General features: G+C 26.2%; 4 protein-coding genes across 6 annotated transcripts; 2 read left to right on the top strand and 2 right to left on the bottom strand.

Moving 5' to 3' along the window:
• Positions 1-799: 799 nt before the first annotated feature.
• LOC114127820 (splicing factor YJU2-like) lies at positions 800-2,291 on the bottom strand. Its single transcript, XM_050204663.1, has 2 exons — positions 2,089-2,291; positions 800-1,906 (listed from the first exon to the last, which is right to left on the bottom strand). The coding sequence occupies exon 2, from the start codon at positions 1,895-1,897 to the stop codon at positions 1,046-1,048; it is 852 nt and encodes a 283-aa protein (XP_050060620.1). The 5' UTR covers positions 1,898-1,906; positions 2,089-2,291; the 3' UTR covers positions 800-1,045.
• A 192-nt stretch (positions 2,292-2,483) lies between these two features.
• On the top strand, positions 2,484-4,070 carry LOC114127819 (zinc finger protein 706-like). The gene is made up of 3 exons (XM_027992151.2): positions 2,484-2,849; positions 2,953-3,102; positions 3,811-4,070. Exons 2-3 carry the CDS (start codon positions 2,959-2,961, stop codon positions 3,901-3,903), a joined length of 237 nt encoding a protein of 78 aa, XP_027847952.2. The 5' UTR covers positions 2,484-2,849; positions 2,953-2,958; the 3' UTR covers positions 3,904-4,070.
• Positions 4,071-6,778: 2,708 nt separating this feature from the next.
• LOC114127844 (mutS protein homolog 5-like) lies at positions 6,779-17,171 on the top strand. 3 transcript variants are annotated; one of them, XM_050204660.1, is made up of 18 exons: positions 6,779-7,800; positions 10,145-10,268; positions 10,352-10,423; positions 10,518-10,597; positions 10,680-10,834; positions 11,737-12,260; positions 12,429-12,491; positions 12,589-12,660; positions 12,794-12,923; positions 12,993-13,189; positions 13,251-13,296; positions 13,963-14,104; positions 14,410-14,632; positions 14,711-14,860; positions 14,976-15,206; positions 15,552-15,701; positions 15,775-15,848; positions 17,053-17,170. In XM_050204660.1, coding segments are annotated over exons 1-18 (2,541 nt in total). In that variant the 5' UTR covers positions 6,779-7,798; the 3' UTR covers positions 17,159-17,170. The 3 variants fall into 3 exon arrangements, with proteins under 3 accessions (XP_050060617.1, XP_050060618.1, XP_050060619.1); XM_050204661.1 differs by lacking the exon at positions 12,429-12,491; XM_050204662.1 differs by lacking the exons at positions 15,552-15,701; positions 15,775-15,848 and having other exon boundaries at positions 6,781-7,800; positions 17,053-17,171.
• Positions 17,170-19,685, bottom strand: LOC114127818 (tax1-binding protein 3 homolog). Its single transcript, XM_027992150.2, has 4 exons — positions 19,308-19,685; positions 19,082-19,210; positions 18,934-19,011; positions 17,170-18,853 (listed from the first exon to the last, which is right to left on the bottom strand). Exons 1-4 carry the CDS (start codon positions 19,362-19,364, stop codon positions 18,743-18,745), a joined length of 375 nt encoding a protein of 124 aa, XP_027847951.2. The 5' UTR covers positions 19,365-19,685; the 3' UTR covers positions 17,170-18,742.
• Between the last annotated feature and the right edge of the window lie 829 nt (positions 19,686-20,514).

The following is a 20,514-nucleotide window of genomic DNA, read 5'->3' as shown; positions in this document are numbered from 1 at the left end:
TTTGTGTATTAAAATAGTCTATTCTATATTAATGTGCAATGCAGTGGCGCAGTGCTATAAAAAACCATAATACACAATAGGTTATCTAGATACCCATAATTCATTATAATATAAATATTTATAAGCTACTGCGTCTTACACAGTAGTCAGTATTAGCACAGAACCGATGACTATCTATGATTCAATATTTTCTGTGGTAGAAAACTAGAAAATTCCATAGAAATGGCAGTACAGAACAGATGAAATTTCATCTATTCTGTTCTTGAGCCATATAGATTGGTTGATTAGTTTAGTTCAGCAATGAGAAAAAGTAAATCGGGGGTTCTCTGTGTTTTGATGTTATTACAAAATGTATTAACAAACTCATAATCATCACAAAACATTTTAAAATTGATATTACGTTATTAATTTAAAAGCTAATTAAATTAATTAAGCATTTATCTTTACCTGTAAGCCCGTCCATATTGGTTTGTCTTATAGTTATAATCAATGCACTACGCAGTACACTAAATAATTAATTAACTTTTTTCACTTATTTCGTCATAATAATTTTTATTCATTCTATAGTATTTTGTTTTGTAATAAAAGAGACGGATACAGTTTATACTTTGTTGGATCATAATATATTTACTCCTTTAGAGATTGTGGCATTCCAGCCTCCGTCACGACTAACCGAAACAGTCAAGATTATAACATTTATTACCAGGGCTACAGGGTACTGTTACCCCGGGCGGCCAATTTTAAATCAACTGGATTGTAAATAAAACTACATTATTAAATACTATGATAAACATTATGATTCAGTGGTAATAATTATTTAATTTGTACAAAATTTACTATGAAATAAAATAATACATTTAATGTGGTACGTAACATTTGAAAAAATTGTATTTATAATATTATATTCACAAAACCATAGATCTATGTTTACCTTATAGTCCTTAGGTAATATGATTTTTTTTTCATTCTATACAACAATTATTGATTATTTATATTTAAATAGCTTGAAATAGCTTTTTATTAGCTTGAAATTAATTTACACTATTTAATTGGAATCATCACTACTTGAATAATTGCCAATTAACGATAATGAATTACCAGATTCTTTTGTCTTATTGGTACTAGTAACATTATTAACTTTAACTAAGTTTAAAAGGTTGAGTTTAGAGACCTTTTTTTTCACACTAGGTTGTGTTGTTGAAGTAATTGCATTTTTTATTATACTTTTGGCCGTATTATCTTCAGATTCTACCAACTCTTCGTCTTCATTTTCATCAATCTTACGCTTGATACCCATTAAACTTTTTATTGTATTTTCATCTTCTTCTTCTTGCATCCGCTTAATTTGCTCCTTTAATTCTGCAGGGTTATATTTCAATAACATTGAATCAAAATCCACATTACCTTGACGTCTATTTAAATCTCTTAACTCTTCAAGGGATTCCATTAACTCAATTTCTTGTTTAGATTGCTGAGTACGATTCTCCAATAACTTCATTGGATTTGTAGCTTCTTCTTCCTTTTCAGCATCTTCTTCTCTCTTTTCTTGTTCTTGCGCAAGTTTTAGAGCCATGAAATTTCGTGTAGCTCCTTCTTCTATTTCATAATCTGTGTTTTGCGGGTCAGTTTTAAAAGATATTTCTTGTAAACATCTAGTGCATTTTATGTAAAACCGATAAATACGTATACCCAAATAATCTTCATTTTCAGCATCTTCTTTACGAGCATTAAATTTTTTTCCTTTATAAATATATTCACCACATGTTTTACATTTCATATTAAATGGTGCCATAATACGAACAGTATATTGTCGATTTTTTGGAAGTTTCATACGTGGAATTTTTGAAGGATCGAAATCGGGTGGATAGTATTTGTTTAATACTTTTCTTTCAGACATATTGACTACCTGTGACACACAAAAAAAGCCATTTAATATTAATACAAATTAAAAATGTTTAAATTGTTCTTCTAATAGTTGTTAAGTTTTATTTATATATTATAAATCATAAATAAGAAAATATTCTAATTATTATTTTTTTCCCGTAATAGTTTTTAAGAAATAAATTCTTAATCATATTAAATATTTACCTGTAATAACCAGTAGTGTGTATTATTCTATTGACTATTCTGTGACTTCTGTGGAATGATTATAATATTATAAATATTCAAATTGAACGAGTCGAATTAGTGTTTTATAATATCACCAGCAAGCTTCCACCGCCACCGAAGAAACGCCATATCTCATATCTATCACTGCCTGTGGCGGCCATATCACGAAGTTGCAAACACGCCTACATACTAATTGTCTTGGTCATGAACGTACCGTACACTTTTGCCGAAACCATGGAATAAAATAACCCTACCATAGACCAATTAACTATTATATATATATATATATATATATAATTAGTTGATAGGTCTATGGAATAAACAGACAAAAACATAAGCAGTTGTGGTGATTGCTGGCGGGCGGCGGTGGTGCCGCGGTCCTCGGCCGAATGGTGATAACGGCGCGGACGTCGGACGACTCGTGAGCGTGACTCGGGACGAGTGAAAATCGGAGAGATCGACGTTGTAAAACGTTTCGCGTCTCATTGTTTCCTACCTATTTCCTTCCGTTCACTCACCACTGTTACGGTTGTCAGTAGCCACGACCTACCAAAATCAGTAGCGAATCACAATTTATTCGCGTTGACGTGCGATCCGATCGTACGATTTCATCTCCCATCTCCCAAAATTGGTTTCAGAACGTCGCGGACAGCTCGACCAGTGGCTGACATTCCGACCACCGTTGGACACAGTTGATAGTTTTAAAGGGTAAAAACGAATCGACCGGTTTTTTCACGTCGGTAAGTGTTTTTAAACGGCGTAACCAACCCAATTAAAGATCTGATTTACCTATCCAACGATCGTGCCCTTTGGTTTTGTAACATTTGAATTGTTTTCTTTCAGTTTGTCATGGCTCGGGGACAACAGAAAGTGCAGTCGCAGGCCAAGGCCGCCGAAAAACAGGCCAAGATGAAGAAGCAACAGGGTCATAGCGCCAACGAACAGAAAAAAGCTGCACAGAAGGCGTTGATTCACGTTTGCACCGTTTGTAAAGTAAGCTTCTTCAGTAATAGTAGTATGTACATTTGGTAAAAGTACCTAAGTAGGTATATATTCTTATTAGAATATAATTATTTATAAGTAATTAAATCTTTACTGTACGATGACTTAAACAAATATGATCGAAATAATGAAATAAACAAACAAAGTAATCAGGACAATTATTAGGCTAAATGTATGGTTTTTTTTTACTTATTTTAAGCTATTTTCAATAAATGCCATTACTATAATCATCATTTGATTATTTTATAAAAAAATATAATTTTATGTTTATTATCATTGAATAACTTACTATAATATAATTTTCATTATTAATTTTAATCTAACTTAGTTATCAGGGTTTTTTTTTATTATTATCACCAGGCAAGGGGTGAAAAATTATGATACTAAAAAACATTTAAGGATGTAATAAATAATATTTTAATGATTACATCCTTGATGTCATATAATAATTTAATTTTATAAAAACATAATTTCTATATTAAATGTATTATTATTAAAGGAAAATCATTGTTAAGTTATTGAATGTAGCAATTGATTACTTGGAATATAGATATACATATTACAATTATTAGGTTTAGTAATTATTACTATTTATTTAGATTTATGTAATTATAATACAATAAATAATGCTAGGTATTTAGTATAATTATATAATGTTATTTGTTGTAAATAATTAAATATATACAATTTTATTTTTAGGCTCAAATGCCAGATCCTAAAACGTATAAACAACACTTTGAAAATAAACACCCTAAAAATGATATGCCTGAAGAACTGAAAGCTGTTTCATGAAAGTGTAATGATTGATTAAATTGTATTTAATCACGTGTAAAAACAAATGAATACCTAAACTATAAGTAATATTAAAGTTTTTTAAATGATTGATGTTTTTTTTTTACAGTGTATGAATTTATCAGTTTTTTTCTTTGCCTTTAGGTAATTAAATCTATAGTACTTTACTTGAATAGTCTTTTAATACTCCATACCTCTTTTCTGAGTTCCAAAACTCAAGTTTGAATAAAAAAAACTATGGTTTTGTTGATTTGTAGTAAGTACTCATTCTAATTAATGAAGTGGTATTTTTTCAACCTTTCTGTTAAATTATGAGTGTTTAGTTATTGTCATGAATTAAGATATTAAGGTATATCTTAATTCGTGGTTATTGTGTATTTTGTTTGTTGAAAAAATGACAAAAATTCAAACTTATTTTTCTGCAAATATTTGTCAAGTTAACACAGAATCCACCAACAACAGTACATTATATATGTGTATGTATAATGTTTGTGTTTAATGCCTATTGGATATTTTTTTATTATAATTTAACATAATCTTCAAATTAATTTCTAAGTTTATAAAACTGTAACATGTTATAGTCATAAATCATATATGATTCTCAGACATATCATAATTAAATTAAATTATTAATGATATTAATAATATAAAATTAAAAAATGAATGTCATAAATAATAAATGTATTATTGTTGGTTTTGTCTAGAATTTTTTGATGTTTTTAGAATGCTTTTTAAAGTTCCAATATCCAAACACTAAAACAAACAATTAATATTTATTATGTAAATATACTTACTTAAAAAAAAAATATAGAAGTAAAATAAATCTTGATCAGTTTCTAATAGTATGGTTGTAAATGAATTATGAATATACAAGTTTGGAGATTTATAATTGGGTTATATTTATATTTTTTGAGCTGCTGTAGCCTGCAAGAATAACTTTTAAGGAACCTGTGCTACATGTCCAAACTTTTTAACTTTCAAATAAGTTTATTTATTTATGTATTGATGAAAAATTTCCATTTATAAAATTAAATTCTATATTAATACTTTCTGTGGAATAAAGATTATAAATCCAATTTTCATAAATATATAATCAAAGAGTAATATTTTTTGTAACATGCAATTTACAATTAACTAAAATTTACTTCAGTAGTATTTCCTATGGATATCAGTATATTGACAGGTGAAGATTGTAAATAATTCTTAAAAATATTATTTATTAAATAAATATTTAGTGACCTCACAAATGCAAGTGTAAATTTATTGAAATTCTAATGGTAGGAAAAAAGTACAAATTGAAATATTTTAAATGAAACTTATATAATCACTGTACAATATGTTATGATAACTATACAACAATAAATTATTATCGCTTTAATTTAATATTTTGAGCTATAGCTTTTAAAAAATCATTAAGTTCTATTTTATTTTCCACCTAACGCGTACATAAAGCATTTAATCTTCTTTCCGTATTCATTTTTTTCTTTTTATAGATTGCTCACCCAGTTCGTCTTAAATTAATTTGGCACGGTCTGCAACTATTTCATTGGTAGGTACCTTATTTTAGTAAAAAGTTTCCAAATGGCAAATTGTTGGATGATTTTGTCAATTTGTCCAACCATATGTGAAAATATAGTTTCAACTTTCACATAGTACATTCAATTATTGGTTCTATTCCCATTAGACAATATTATCAAATTAACATTCCAAATTGTAGGAAGAAATAGTGGAGTGTGACGATATTATACTTTTGTACTATTATATTATTTTTATGTGGTTCAGGTACCTTGACGAAATTTACCTAATTTTTTTTCTGGAGACTATATTTTAGTTCCCCGAAATTTGAATTTGTAGGCGTAATAAAACCTTAATTTAAAAAGTATTTAGTATTGCTAAAAAGAAAAGAATAATAAAGTAGACACGTGTAAGTTAAATTTATAAACAAATTTAATATTGTCATTTGTCAATAATAACAATACAACGCACTAATAAACGTACAACTCCACTACTGCAGCAACTGGTCGCGCTGTATAATAAAAATTGTCACAACCGAGATTGCTATGTGCCATCTCAGCAATTTTGCTTCCTTTATAAATGTATAAATATATAGCTAATCTACAGTATAACAAAAGGTACTACTTATTGTATCCAATCTACGGGGTAATAACTTAATATTATACTTTAATATTTCAACAGTAGTAATTATCTCAATATGACTGTTAAAACATAGGTAAAATAGCTTTTCCAATTGATCCAATCTAAGTAAAATTGGACTTATGTAGAACAAATATTTTTCAGTACCTATACCATCTTTGAAAATATATATTTTGACCATTTTGATAGTAATAGCATCATCGGCGTCTAGCTTTATTAAAGAATTTTACGTATTATTTCAATGTTTTCACAATAGTAATTCGAGGCGATGAGTAACATTCTTCGTACTCCGACGACCAAAGTGTTATAGTAGGCTCCGGTGTCAAATTTAAATGAAAAAATTCATCTTTGAACAGTTGAACACGGTTTGGTGGTTTCCTGAATATTTTTTCAACTCTATAAATAAGTTTGTCGACATAACTAAAATTGCCCCTTACCTTCTTTGCTACTCTATAGAGTATTAGAGTCCATGAACCATACACGTAGTATATGAATAATTTTGGAATAAAATGCTTTTAATGTAGCTTTTATTATATAGAAACTATAATAAGTATGTAAATTCTGATTGAATGGCATAAAATCCGATTTTTTTTTAAATAATGAAGTTTTTAATTGTTCAAGATAGTCATTTTTTTGATTATTTTTTTAAAACATTTCAAACAATAAAAAATATTAAAATTTAACAAAAATTAACCAAGTTAATAAATAAAGCAATTATACTTTAGAAATTCTAAAAATAATAATTATGTTATCTAGCAAAACATAAATTTCACGATTTAATCAATCTAAATTGAAACTATGATTTTTTTATGGCATTCTGTAAATATTAAATTATTAGTGGAACTTTTAAGTTTAAAATTACAAGTTATAAAATATTTTTAATCTTAATTCTTAATAAAAAAAAATTTTACACAAAAACAAAAAAAATTCATTTCATTTTTTTATACAAATGTAAAATGAAGTGACGCCCATATTATTTGTAAAATAAGGTTGATATTTTTGGACCCAAGCGTTTTTAAAATTCCTAATGGCTCAGGTTAGATATTTTGAAAAAAAATTGTTCAATTCTATAAAAGATCAAGCAATAAACACGATGAATAAACAACATTTTTCAAATAACCACACATCTGCACAAAAAAAAACCATTGGTGTTAAGTCAAGAGACCTTGGTGATGGCCAAAGTAATAGAATCCTATTCCCATCCATCTTACTGGAAAGTGTTTATAACTATAAGTAGGTATATAATATAATATTATACATTTCAATTTTCATTTAATCTACGCTTCTATAGGTAATATTAAAGTATTTTGTTTTGTATAAAGACAAAGATTTAATCTATACGTCTTATTTCACGATACTCCAAAGTTAAAAGTTTTCGAGACATTATTTTGTTTTTAAAACAACAGGCACTGGTATCTTAGAAGATGGACTCAAAAAGAAAAGAAAACCCTGTGGACTGTGGTCACGATTGATGGACGTTGGTATTGGTAATTGGTAATTGGTATTCACGTTTCATAATTCGGAGAGGTTCATAATTATTATTTATTAGCTATGAGTTTATGACTTATTAGTATTATTATTTAAAATAGTTAAGAGTTAGTAATTTAGTATCTATACTGATTCGGGCTGGCTATCGCCGACTATCATCTCGCTAATATCAGTTATGTTATTTTGTGTAGGTAATTAAAAAAAAAGATACTAATGAGTATTGCTATTTTTAATGTAAAATTCTTCATTTGAAATGTAAGTATATAACCATTTAATATTGTATAAACTTTTAAATACCTATGTATAATATATAGATACCTGGGTATCAATAAAAGTATACTCGTAAAAATGTATTGTCCAAGATCCTAAAAAATGTTCCTGGTGGGGTATGGGATGGGTTCTGGTATGTATAAATTATGAAATTATTTTAATTTTAATAGAGGGATTTTCATTTCTAAGTTATTCCAGCAACTATCCAAAAATATCATTTGTAACTTTGTAGGGATGTTTTAGTCTTTAGATTTAGGTTAAGCAACTAAAATAGGGTCATCAAATTAGGTTTTTATTTATTTATTCTTTTAATTAGGTATGTCAATACATTATATGATATTTTTACAAAATTACATATTTACGAGATTACAATATAGATTTTGTTACACATATAGGAAATTATACGGTTTTTTGTCCTATAGACTATAGTGCCATACTTATATACCTATACCTATACAATTTTGTAATAATCATAGTTTCGATAGTGTTTTTAGTTGGCTGATTGGTCTTCTTGTAGTGCTTCTAAAAAGATATTTCCAGGTAGGCGTGGTTTTAGCTTAAGATTGGTAGTTTTATTGCGTCAGTTATTTTGGTGGAGTGCACGTGCACCTTCAGTTTTATTTTGTCTTTCGTGGAAGTTTTTAATTTGGCTTAAATTTTTTTTTTATTAGCTTTTTATTATAAATCTAGCTCCACCAAGACCGTGCCTGGGGGGGTTGGGGATTCAACTCCTCCCCCTCCCCCGCGAAATGTTGAAATTAATTTTATACTATATTAAATTACCTATAAAATATTATAATAAAATTAGAATACAATTTTTTTTAGCTCCCCCCCCCCCCCGAAATTAATTTCCAGTTACGGTCTTGAGCTAAACGATTACAATATGAACATAATATATAATATAGTATTACAATAATTTTAAGAAGAATGTATAGGAAAAGAAGATATGGTAGTAGATGATTGACAAATGTAGTTAGTAGAAGTATGAAGGGTTAATTATGGGTTTAAAGTCCTCAAGAACTTATTAGAGATCAGGCTTTCAGGCGTAACTATTGAGGGTGAAGTGTTGGCAGTAACATTGACGTATGAATGTTTTTGTTTCTGATTGCGGAGCTTGAGGTTAATTGTTTATAGACGGTAGGTATGGTGTGATTGAGCCCCAGATGACGATAAGGTTTGCGTAATTGAGATTTTCCGCGGTTTTCACATAGTTTTTTAAACACTAGATATCCTTTAGGTACCGTTAAGTACAAATATTCAGTGTGTTCACACGGGACAGAAAAGGAATATGTGTCCCGCTATCTAATTAAAGTATTTTATCATCTTTAGAAAGTGTCCATAGAAAATATTTAGATAGAATACTTGTACATCAAAAGTTACCTACTAACTTTAGAAAGCTATTAGTCCAAATTTTATTTTGACGGTATTTGTTTGCTGGTTTTTTAAGCCATTAGTTTTATAAAATTCTTGAGTAAGAAAACATTATTGGGTTTGGAAATAAATTTGATATTAATTCATTATTTTACCAAAAATAACAATAGGTAGTAATAATAAATGTGCCAATAAAAATTAATTCTAAGGAAAAAAAAGAAAATTTTTACTACAACAATTTAAGCGAGTGAGTTGGCGTAAAAATTAATTAAAATTATGGAATGTGAGTAAAATTTTAATTTAATTTTTTTATAAATTTTTTTATTCAATAATTTTTCCACTATTTTAAAACAATTAAAAAAAAATAATGATTCAGAAAACGGGTAAAACCAAACATGTACCAAATATGATCCAACAATTCAAATAGGTACGTTTCTGACCATATGTACAACTGTATAAATTATAGCTAAAACAATAATACCTCCCGGCTTCCTGAACCAAAATATGCCCTATCTTTATATTTGCAAGTTCTATTGATGAAACTTCAGTATCCTCAATTTTTTGACAGGGTCTAAGTAGAAGAGACGAAACGTACGTCTTATATTTGTAACTACATACCAATAAATTTTAATAATATTGTTGAATTATAAGTTAACAGAACAATGATTAAAATCTTTAATGTTTATTGTAAGGTACCAAGACTTATCATGATTTGTATTTTATAGTATAGGTATTGTATATTTCTGACCTACGATTGTCAATTAGGTAGGTACTAAGCTTAAATTATATCATTATTTTAGTTCAGTAAAAAAACTATAACACTCTTATTTCTCGTAACTCAAGCTTGATGCTTAAAATTTTAAAATATAAAATTACCTGTTTCAGTGGCCAACCTAACTTCAACTAAAAGGTATATCATTCATTTTATATTAAAATGTTTAATATTTTAAATTTTTAGGGATCTAAGTACAAGTTCAAGTGCAACCTGTTCTATTGATTTTTCATCAGTTGATTATTCAAACTATGACACAAATAATATTAACAAATCTGATTGTGATGCTACATTAAACACTGACGATACAGTAATTTTATTAAAAGCTAATATTTAATAATATTTCAAATTTATTTGTGGTTTTATTTCATTATTTATGTTTTGGAATATTAGGATATATTTCTCTCAATTTATTGGAAAAGTGGTATGTTGGGAGCTGCATCTTATAATAGCCAAATATCTGAAGTAATTAAAAATTTTGCTTACAAATAAAATATTTATTATTCATTATCTATATTTAGTATAATAATATATAAATATATTTTTTAAATTTACTTAGATACAAATTTTGCATGATATCATAGAAAGTAATTTAGACTTTAAAATATTGAATGCTTTATTTATGCAACTTAGACCCGTGTAAGTTAAAATTATTTATTTATTTATTATATTTAATAAAAATACCTTCTCAATTAAAATTTTAATATTAATTGTATTATAGAAATATTGTAGTAAGCAGTTTACAAGATGGACATTTTTTAAAAATTATTAAGCAATTAGCTCATAATGGCAAAATAAATATGTTTTCTAGTCCAACTACTACTGATGATTATAAATCTGATGAAAAAGTACATATATTACCCAAAAAATGTTTCAGTAAGTATTCATTTATTATGAGTTCTTAGAGTACTGCTGTCTATAAACAATAATCAATAAATTAAAGTAACATATATATTACGTATATTATATGTATTAAAAATGATAAATTAATTTGATTTAATTATATTGATATTAATTAAAAATTACACACATTTACAAAATGTATTTATTTCACAACATATTTTTAAAAGAACCAATTTGTTACTTGACTGAACTTAAGTGAAACAGTTAGAATATAATATATAATATACTATACAGTATACATAAAGTTACATATGAGTTATTCAACTATTAATCTTTCTAAAAGTTTGATTAAATTTCCACACATAAATAATAGGTACTTAAATTAAACATTGTTTCACAATTTTAGAGCCATAATAAGGCGTACCTATGCATATTTGTTGTATTATAGTTAAATAATTATTAATTAATAAAATAATTGTATAGTATACAGCAGTCTTTCTTAAACTTTTTTATCCGTGGAACCCTTTTTCATATTCACTTTTATCGTGGAACCCTCACAGTTTTTTTTTTAGATTTTCAGCTATTTTTATTTAGCTTTCAACAATTAAGTTATTACAGCTCGATAATAAGGACTCATACTTTGTTTCAGTAGTTTTTATGCATAAAACATTTTTTTCCCACTACCCTCTACTAATTTTTAGTTAATTTTTTTAAGTAATTTTCTTTAAAATTTTGAAAAAAAGCACCTAAATTTTGCGGAACAGTGAAGTTATCTTTGTGGAACCTTACAGCTTAAGAAACACTTATATATAGTATGTAAAGTGTATACATACATACATATGGATTGGTTTTATCTATCTTTTTTCATAAAAATATTTTTTTTTCTGTATAATTAAATACATATATTGAACAGAGCACACTACTATTTTTTTCAGAGTTTAAAACATGTGAGCAATTAATTTTATCCATGTCATTGGCGTCTGCTCCAAAAAATGAAAAATCTCGCAAACTTTACATACGTAGTTTAGTAGATTTCACTCAAGAATTAACTGTGTGTGCATTAGGTGCATTGCTACATTTTTTGGATACTCCATTGGTAAAATTAAATTTACCAACCAACTTCACAATAATGTCATTAAAAATTCTTAACATGGATAATCTAGTTTGGTTGGGTATTAGTACATATGAGTCACTACAAATATTTTCTGCACATGAACACCCGTCTATATACAAATGGACCAAAAATTCAACTAAAGAAGGACCTAGTATTTTTAGTTTATTAAATCGGTGTAACTCAGTTATGGGTTCAAAATTTTTAAAGAATATTTTAGCCCAACCTACTAAAAACCTAGATATTATAAAATATAGACATGAGTTTATAGAGTTTTGCATAAACCCTAGTAATGAAAGTGTTATACTATCATTGACTAATTGTATCAAACATTGCCGTTGTGTGTCAGTAAGTATACTTTATTAATTTAATGTTTTTAATTTATTTGCTTAGGTATTATAATTGTTCCAATTATATAATATAACATATTATATTCAATTGTTTTTTTTTTTAAATTTAAATTCTATCATGAATATAAAATAACATTATAGTATATTTTTAATTTAATAATTTTAGTCTACTGTAGTAAAAATGAATGGCGGTAATGCTTCTATGTACCAATGGAGATTATTATATCAAGTAAATATGCATACTCAAACTTAATATTATATAATTGAATACAATTTATATTTTTTTATATTCATACCTTATGATTATTTATCTATTTCAATTTTAGACAGCTATAAATGCAATTACAATTGGAGAAATTTGTGAAAGATATTCAGAACAAATAACGTTTTTTACAAAAGTATGTAATAACTCTAGCAGTGTTAAATTAGATACTTACTATTATTTTTTAAGTATTTTACAATGTACTTAAAAAGTTTAATGAACTTTTTCATAATTAAAATTATAGTAGAGTACTTTTAATATAATTATAGATTAAAGAAACATTAAAAGATAGTCTTTATACTATGGTTAATGCTATGTCATGTATAATTGATTTTGAAAAATCCTCTATACAAAATAGATTTGTAGTGAAACTAGGTTTCATACCAGAACTTGATGAAAGTATGGTTACATTTTTATAATAACTTGTAGATTTTTAAGTATTGTTAATTGATAGATATTATTTTGTAGGAAAATCAAAAATTGAAAGCATAACTGAACTGTTAAATGAAATAACATTAAAAGAACTACAAGATTTACCTTCATACATTAATGAGTGTTCAATATGTCAAATGCCAGAAGTTGGATTTTTATTGTGTCTTCCATTTTGGAAACCTTATAATCTGATGACTGAAAATGATTATAAAATCCAAGATTTAGAATTTAAGGTATATTACTATTTATTGATGTGAATTGTTTAAAATATAGAATACTTTGTATTGATTTTAGTTTCACCTGACAGATAAAATATTCTACAAAACTTCAAGATGTTATGGTTTGTATACTGTATAATATGATTCAACATATTTTGTTTGGTTTAATATTATTTGTATAGCGTTAAATTTAAATAAGTTAAATAGGTACTTATTAAATAGGCATGATTTATTTTCATCAAAAGGGAAACCAATTAACATGTTTTTCCCTTTTCCCTAAAATGATTTCCTAACTAATAATTACCTATGACTAGTGGTGTATCCAGGATTCATTTTACGATGGTATTGTAGCATTTTATAGCCATGGTAGGTTGGGGGAAGACCTCCCATACCCCCCACAATACATTAACAAAAACCATATTTTGATATAAATTATTATAATAACTAATAAGTATGTGTAAGTTGTATAAAACTTTTTCTAAATCACATAAAATAAATAATACAATATATAATACTAATACTAAGACATCAACTACCTACATCATAATACATACTATCGATAGTGGGTGATAGAAACAACCTTGTTTTAAATATTTAATGTTATATACTTTTTTTTTAATTAATAATAAATAGTTTACTTAAATAATTTGAATTAACTATTTATGTATAGTTTTTGGTAAATTGCTTACAATAACAGTAATTAACATTTGGATCACTTACAACATTGTTACTAAAATTAGTTATTATGCATTAAGCTTATTAAATTATCAGATATATAATGTTATTAGAACTAGATAAATATTTTGGTGAAATTGAATCAAGTATTATTCAAGAAGAAATTCAAACTATGACTAAACTGTCAGAGTTTATTATACAGCACTGGATAAGCGATCTACATTTAATTTTAAAATTAATTGCTGAATTAGATTGGTATGTTTTATACAAATATTTAAACGCCTTCATAATAAGTCTACATTTTAATAATATATCTACAGAAATTTGAGTTTTTCTAGCTATTAGAGAACAACATCATCACAAAAAATATATTTGTTTTTTATATTATTTTATATAAACTTAAAACCATCCTAATGTGTTATTTAAACGATTAGTATTAAATGTTAATTTTAATATAATATACAAGAGTTATGTAATATAAAATTATATATACTATATGGGTATATTATAAAATGTATAATATTTTATTAAACAAATAATTATTAGTTTAATATGTTTAGTTTGATAGGTTTTGCTGATGTTGCTAAAGATTTAAAATTAATAAAACCTAATATACTTCCTAAAGAACACTGTATAATAAACATAATTAATGGTCGACATATTTTACAAGAAAAATATGTGGATAAATTTGTACCTAACAGTTATCATTCTTCAAAAGTAAATCAATCTATCAAAATTATTACAGGATTTAATTCAAGTGGAAAAAGTATCTACTTAAAGCAGGTTCAATATTTTTTTAATCTTATAAATTTATTTTTTCTTTAATAAGTTCAATGTTTCATATTTTGTACATAATTATAGATAGCATTAATATCATATCTATGCCATATTGGATGTTATGTACCAGCAGAGTACACAGAAATAAGTATATTAGATCATATTCACACTAGAATTCAATCAACCGAATCTGTTAGCTCTTTAATGTCAGCTTTTATGGTGGATCTAAAACAAGTTAGTACCAACATTTAAACAATATTTATAAAAAATAAATATCAACCTAAAAGAATCTATTTAAACCAAAAAAGAAATTAATTGAATTATATAATTTATTTAAAACAAAAAATAGATGTCAGTAGCATTAAATGAATCAACATGTAAATCTCTCGTAATATTAGATGAATTTGGAAAAGGTACATCTGAAATCAATGGATTAGCTCTGCTACTAGCAAGTATTAGTGATTTTGTGCATAGACCATTACATTTATTGCCTCATGTCATTATTTCAACTCATTTTCATTCTTTACCAAATCTTCTTCAACAGATTATAAATAAAGATATATTAAATGACAATGTACAGGTAAGTACCTAATAATCAACTGTTTGAATAAAAGGTTATCTCCTATGCGGTCTACTATAGTTAAAACTACAGTATAATATGTGAGCATGCGGATTACCTACATAAAAAAAAACATGTTTGCATTTTAAAATTATAATATATAAAAAAACAGGTTATGGGTTCCCAAAACTTGGCTAAGTATTGGTAAGTACAAAAATAAAATGGTATAAAATAACCAGTTTGAGCATTTTATTAATGGTAGAACACAAAACAACAGTGATCGTATATTGAGAGATAACCAATTAATATAATAAATTAAAGGAATCATTTTTTAAATAATTTCTTAAATAAATATTTTCTATCTAGTATCTAAGCATGAGCTACACAACAGAATGTTCAAAAATAGTATGCTTATATAGAGTAATCGATCAAATAAAAAATCAAAATAAGAGTATGGCTCACAGTATCGCAGCACAAAATGGTTTACCAAAGTGTATTGTTGAAAGAGCTAATAAAGTATAAAATAATGATTATCAATTCATAAATTATTACTTATTATCTTCTAAGTATAAATTAATTTATGTATTAGGTTCTTCTATCTATTCAACAGGATGAATGTATAAGTCCAATGACAGAAAATCTCAGATATAAATTATTTTATAGGTATTGTAGTAAAAATAGTTTTATTCAAAATATTTCTTGTAATTTAATATTCATATTAATTATATTCAAAATCTTAAAAAATATATCAATACATAAAGTAGATAGGATTTTATTTATGTAGAATATTATAACTAGAGTCCAAATTTATATTCTGTTAAAACGTTTGAAATATAATGTTTATATGCAGAAAAAAATTGATTAAATATTCCCAAAAAAATCTAAAAAATATTGAATGTAATTAATTTACTTAAGTATAATTTATAACTTAATTAAATATTATGCAATATAGTTATGAATATTTATATGCATTACATTAATATTAGAAAAATGTAGTGTTTTACAATTTTTTTAAATGGCACTCTATGATTATTAGCTTATATATGCTGAACTAATCTTTTAAAATCTACAGATGTTATAGGATCGGTTTTCAGTTCTGTGGCCATACTAGGAGATAAATCTTGAGGAAGTGTTATGTTAGTTCCAGGACAAAATTTTAACAATTTGTACCATTAATATCTTTTATTATTTTCCCTAAGTTGTAGCATTAAGTTTTAAAATTCAAAAATATTTCCTTTAATATAATCCAATATAGCTGAAATTTAATAAAATATTGTTTAATATGTATGATGTACCATAAACTAAAATAGTCTCTTAAGTTAAATTATGTATTAATATGCAAAAAAAAACTCTAATAGATTCTACAAATTATAAAACGCTAAGATCAAGAATGACTCCCATCAAACAGCATTGCTTGTTAAAAATATGTTTTAGCATAAAAATTTAGACTCTAGTTATAAATTCATAACTAATAATTGTAGCCAGGGGTGTACTCAGCTTTTTCCTATGGGGGGGATATGATCTGTATTTTGTTTTGTTGATTGTCATAGACACAAAATGTATAAATGCATAAGAAAAATAGTTCATGGAGGGAATATGACACCCTCATCCTCCAGTGAGCACACCTCTGACCAGAGCTAATGGTATAACATTGCACCAGGATCTATAATCATAATATACAACACATAACATTAATACTTCATATTTTTGAAGCAATGAACAAAATTCTAAAAAACCAGGCTTTTTGACCATGATGTGTGTGTTCTAGGGTTAAATAGTTTGTGTTGTAGAGATTTAATTCAGTTTCAAGACAATTTATAACTTAATTTAATATAATTTTGATGAACAACTTTCTTTGTTTAATTAGGAGAAAACATTTTATTGAAAGAGTGCTGGAACTAATGCAAAACAAAATTACAGATGCTGCTTTTAAAGACTTGGTAAATGATATGGAAAATATAAGGTATCCATAAAAATAGTCAAATAAAGCTTAATAATTTTATTTTATTTTCTTCATTCAAACTTTAACAACATACAGTATATTAGTATAAAATGTAAAAACAATTGGAATATTAACATATGAAATTCAATTCAAGCTTAAATCTATTTCTTAATAACTAATAACTATACATTATTATATCAATTCTATAGAACATTGGACGGGGCTGTTCATAGTATAGGATTATTTTACTAGTTTAATATGTCTTAAGGGGATTGGTGACGGTGATTGCCTGTCTTTGTCTAACACACGCGCAACATAAGAATTCAAACGTATTTTTTGTCCAACGTACCGATTGATACAGTAAAGCGATAAGAATTCTGAAAACAGATTTGAATTCGTCGTCAAGTCTACTTGAGAACGGCCAGTCCACATTTTTTATATAAAATATAACTTTTTAAATAATTGAAATATGACAATTTTTTAATTACTCGTTTGTAATATAATATTTTAAGATTTTTGCAGATAATATCAAAAATGTGGACTGACCGTTCTCAAGTAGACTTGACAACGAATTCAAATCTGTTTTCAGAATTCTTATCGCTTTACCGTATCAATCGGTACGTTGGACAAAAAAAACGTCTGAATTCTTATGTTGCGCGTGTGTTAGACAAAGACAGGAAATCACCGTCACCAATCCCCTTAACATAATATTTAAATATCGAGTACTAATAATTTTAAGTTGCAGTTTTATCCATATACTTAAAATATTGTTAATACTACAAAGAAAAATATATGTATAAAAATTATTTTCATTAACATTTATATTGGGTAACTTATTAAAGTGTAGAAATATAATTATATTTATACTTGTTAAATTGTAATAAATATACCTAAAAATCTGAACAGTAATATAAAACTTAATAATATAAGTTACGATAACAAATAAACTTAATTAAGGACATTTAGAATAATTTTAATATTTAATTAATATAGATAAGTATTAAATAAAACATAAGTTTTTTGATTTTAAACAGAAAATGTATTCAAATGTTTCAGTAATTGTTTAACTTTTCCAATTATAATCTTATTATTATAACACAGGAAATCTTGAACACAAGAATAAAGTACATATTTGTAATAAGTGTTGATGAAATAATAAAATTGATACCATTGGGATAAATGTATTAGAACATTGATGAACAGTTTTGAAATACTCAAAACTATATTAAAAATATAATAATAATAACATTATCATAATTTTTACACATCACATCTCAACAAAAAATAAAAACATATTTATAATAATAAGTGATGATAAATGATAAATTTGGAATAATATAATAGAAAGAATTGTTCCCATCTAGGTAAATGCAAGATAACACTGATAAACAGAATTGGTATATACATGACCATATTAAATAAAAAGTATAATAATACTATATCTTTGTTCAAGTAGAACAAACTAAACTTATAAATAAAATTATTTATTTTAAAATAGGTAGGTAGTAAAAAAAAATTACTAACAACTTTAATAAATAGGATAAATAATTAAATTATTGATAACCTTTGGTTGTATGTAGTAATAATGGATGACTTTTTTCAAGTTTTCAGTAAACTAAGTTGATGTAACACCTCTTCGAGCAACTAATAAATTTAATATTTTATGCTTCTTAATATAATCCACAGCTTTTTTATGAGTTACCATAGTAAAATCATATCCATTACACTAAAAGAAAATTTCAGAAAAAGTTAATTCAATTATTAACACTTAACTTTTATTGTTCTAAACTATAAATAGGTACATACTTGTAATATTTTATCATGTATTCGTAATCCAGACCTAGACGCGGGACTTCCATCATGTACTTCAGTTACATAAATACCCTTCAAAGTTAAAATTGTAATATGGTTAAACTAGATATACATTCAATTTTCAACAAATCTTAGTTCTTACATTATCTGTATATCCTTGAGGACTTTTCCTAAAATCTTGATCAATGCCTCCACCAATTTTGAATCCACATTTCAATAACTCACGACCATCAGAATCAATTGCAGATTCTTTCGTTAAAGTAATAGGTATCTAAAATAATAGTTAGTAATAAATATACTAAATTATTGTATATTATACATCAAAATAATTAATGCACCATAATAAATGTATTTTAAATTGTACTTACACTAAGGCACTCCATGGCAGTGCCAGGTTGATGAGTAAATGCCATTTTAGCACACATTGTATATTGTTTTTGATTAACAGTGCTCGATGGGAATTCTGAGGGACAAAACCCTTTAAATATCAAAGTTAATGCTTTTTAGTTTTAACACAAATGTCGTAGTCAGTAGTCACGACTCACGATAATAGAGAAATTCAATAGATTATAGTAACTCGTGTGGTAGCAGATAGTACTTAAGCATCGAATTGTATTAAATGAGTAATAGTTATTATACTGCTATAGAGTTTAGACTATCGACTACTCACCAAGTCATAAACTCACAACAATAATCAGTATTCAGTATGTCACTCAGTCACTGTGACTGTGATGTGAATATGTGATTGTTAAATATATTACGGTGACGTCATAAAATTCCTAAATCTTATCACTAATCAAACGTTGTTTTGTTAAATTCATAGATAAAAATAATCTACAGCAGTGAATCGTGATTATTGAGTAATGAATACCAATACCTATTGGGTATGATCTTATGCCTTATGGGAATATTATTATGCATTACTATTTACTAGTTATTATTTATATTGCTACTAGCTACTAAAACTGCTTGTAACTCGACATCAATGTTTTTACGACTTATTTTCAAATTTATAGCCATTTCGAGTGTATTTTAATTTAAGCAGTGAACTGCTATAAGAGCTCTAAAAAGAACCGAGTTACTGACTACATCTAACTCTGCCGACTTCTAATTCTCAATTAATGACGCAATGAGTAATACCATAACGCCAAAATGTATTCAACATACTTCTTACACTTTTTTTTTTAATTTTCTCAACTTATTTTTTTGGTACCTACCTAAAAATCACCTATTTGCTAATATTATGGTAACTTTACAACATGCCAAGGTATTAAATTATTTAATTATACTATCTGTATTTTTTTTTTTTTTTTTAATCCCATGTACTTAAGTGTCTATGTATATAAATAAAATGGCCGTAGCATTATTTTTCCAAAAACGAGATACCGTTACTTCCACTATCTATCCTTTTCCTTCAAAAAAAAGATTGGTTTCCATTTTTCCCTAGATTATTATTGACTAAAATTATGTCTATTTTCCTCCAATAAAATTGGTTCTTGAATTAGAAATACGTTTGGGCTCACATTTATTACTCCACGAGAAATTTCTTTATGTTTTATTGAAGATTTTATGAGC

The sequence above is a fragment of the Aphis gossypii genome, chromosome 3, assembly GCF_020184175.1.
Source record: "Aphis gossypii isolate Hap1 chromosome 3, ASM2018417v2, whole genome shotgun sequence".
NCBI classification, from domain to species: domain Eukaryota; kingdom Metazoa; phylum Arthropoda; class Insecta; order Hemiptera; family Aphididae; genus Aphis; species Aphis gossypii.
The sequence above is the reverse complement of the archived record's forward strand: the minus strand, read 5'-3'. Positions and strand labels throughout refer to the sequence as shown.

Coding starts and splice junctions, on each gene's coding strand:
- LOC114127820 (XM_050204663.1), bottom strand. CDS start 1,897: ATGTCTGAAAGAAAAGTATTAAACAAATACTATCCACCCGATTTCGAT.
- LOC114127819 (XM_027992151.2), top strand. CDS start 2,959: ATGGCTCGGGGACAACAGAAAGTGCAGTCGCAGGCCAAGGCCGCCGAA. Junction 3,103..3,810: donor ACGTTTGCACCGTTTGTAAA/GTAAGCTTCTTC, acceptor TTTTATTTTTAG/GCTCAAATGCCAGATCCTAA.
- LOC114127844 (XM_050204660.1), top strand. Junction 10,424..10,517: donor ATAATAGCCAAATATCTGAA/GTAATTAAAAAT, acceptor AAATTTACTTAG/ATACAAATTTTGCATGATAT. Junction 15,702..15,774: donor TTGTTGAAAGAGCTAATAAA/GTATAAAATAAT, acceptor TTTATGTATTAG/GTTCTTCTATCTATTCAACA.
- LOC114127818 (XM_027992150.2), bottom strand. CDS start 19,364: ATGTGTGCTAAAATGGCATTTACTCATCAACCTGGCACTGCCATGGAG. Junction 19,012..19,081: donor CTCAAGGATATACAGATAAT/GTAAGAACTAAG, acceptor TTAACTTTGAAG/GGTATTTATGTAACTGAAGT. Junction 18,854..18,933: donor TACATGATAAAATATTACAA/GTATGTACCTAT, acceptor ATTTTCTTTTAG/TGTAATGGATATGATTTTAC.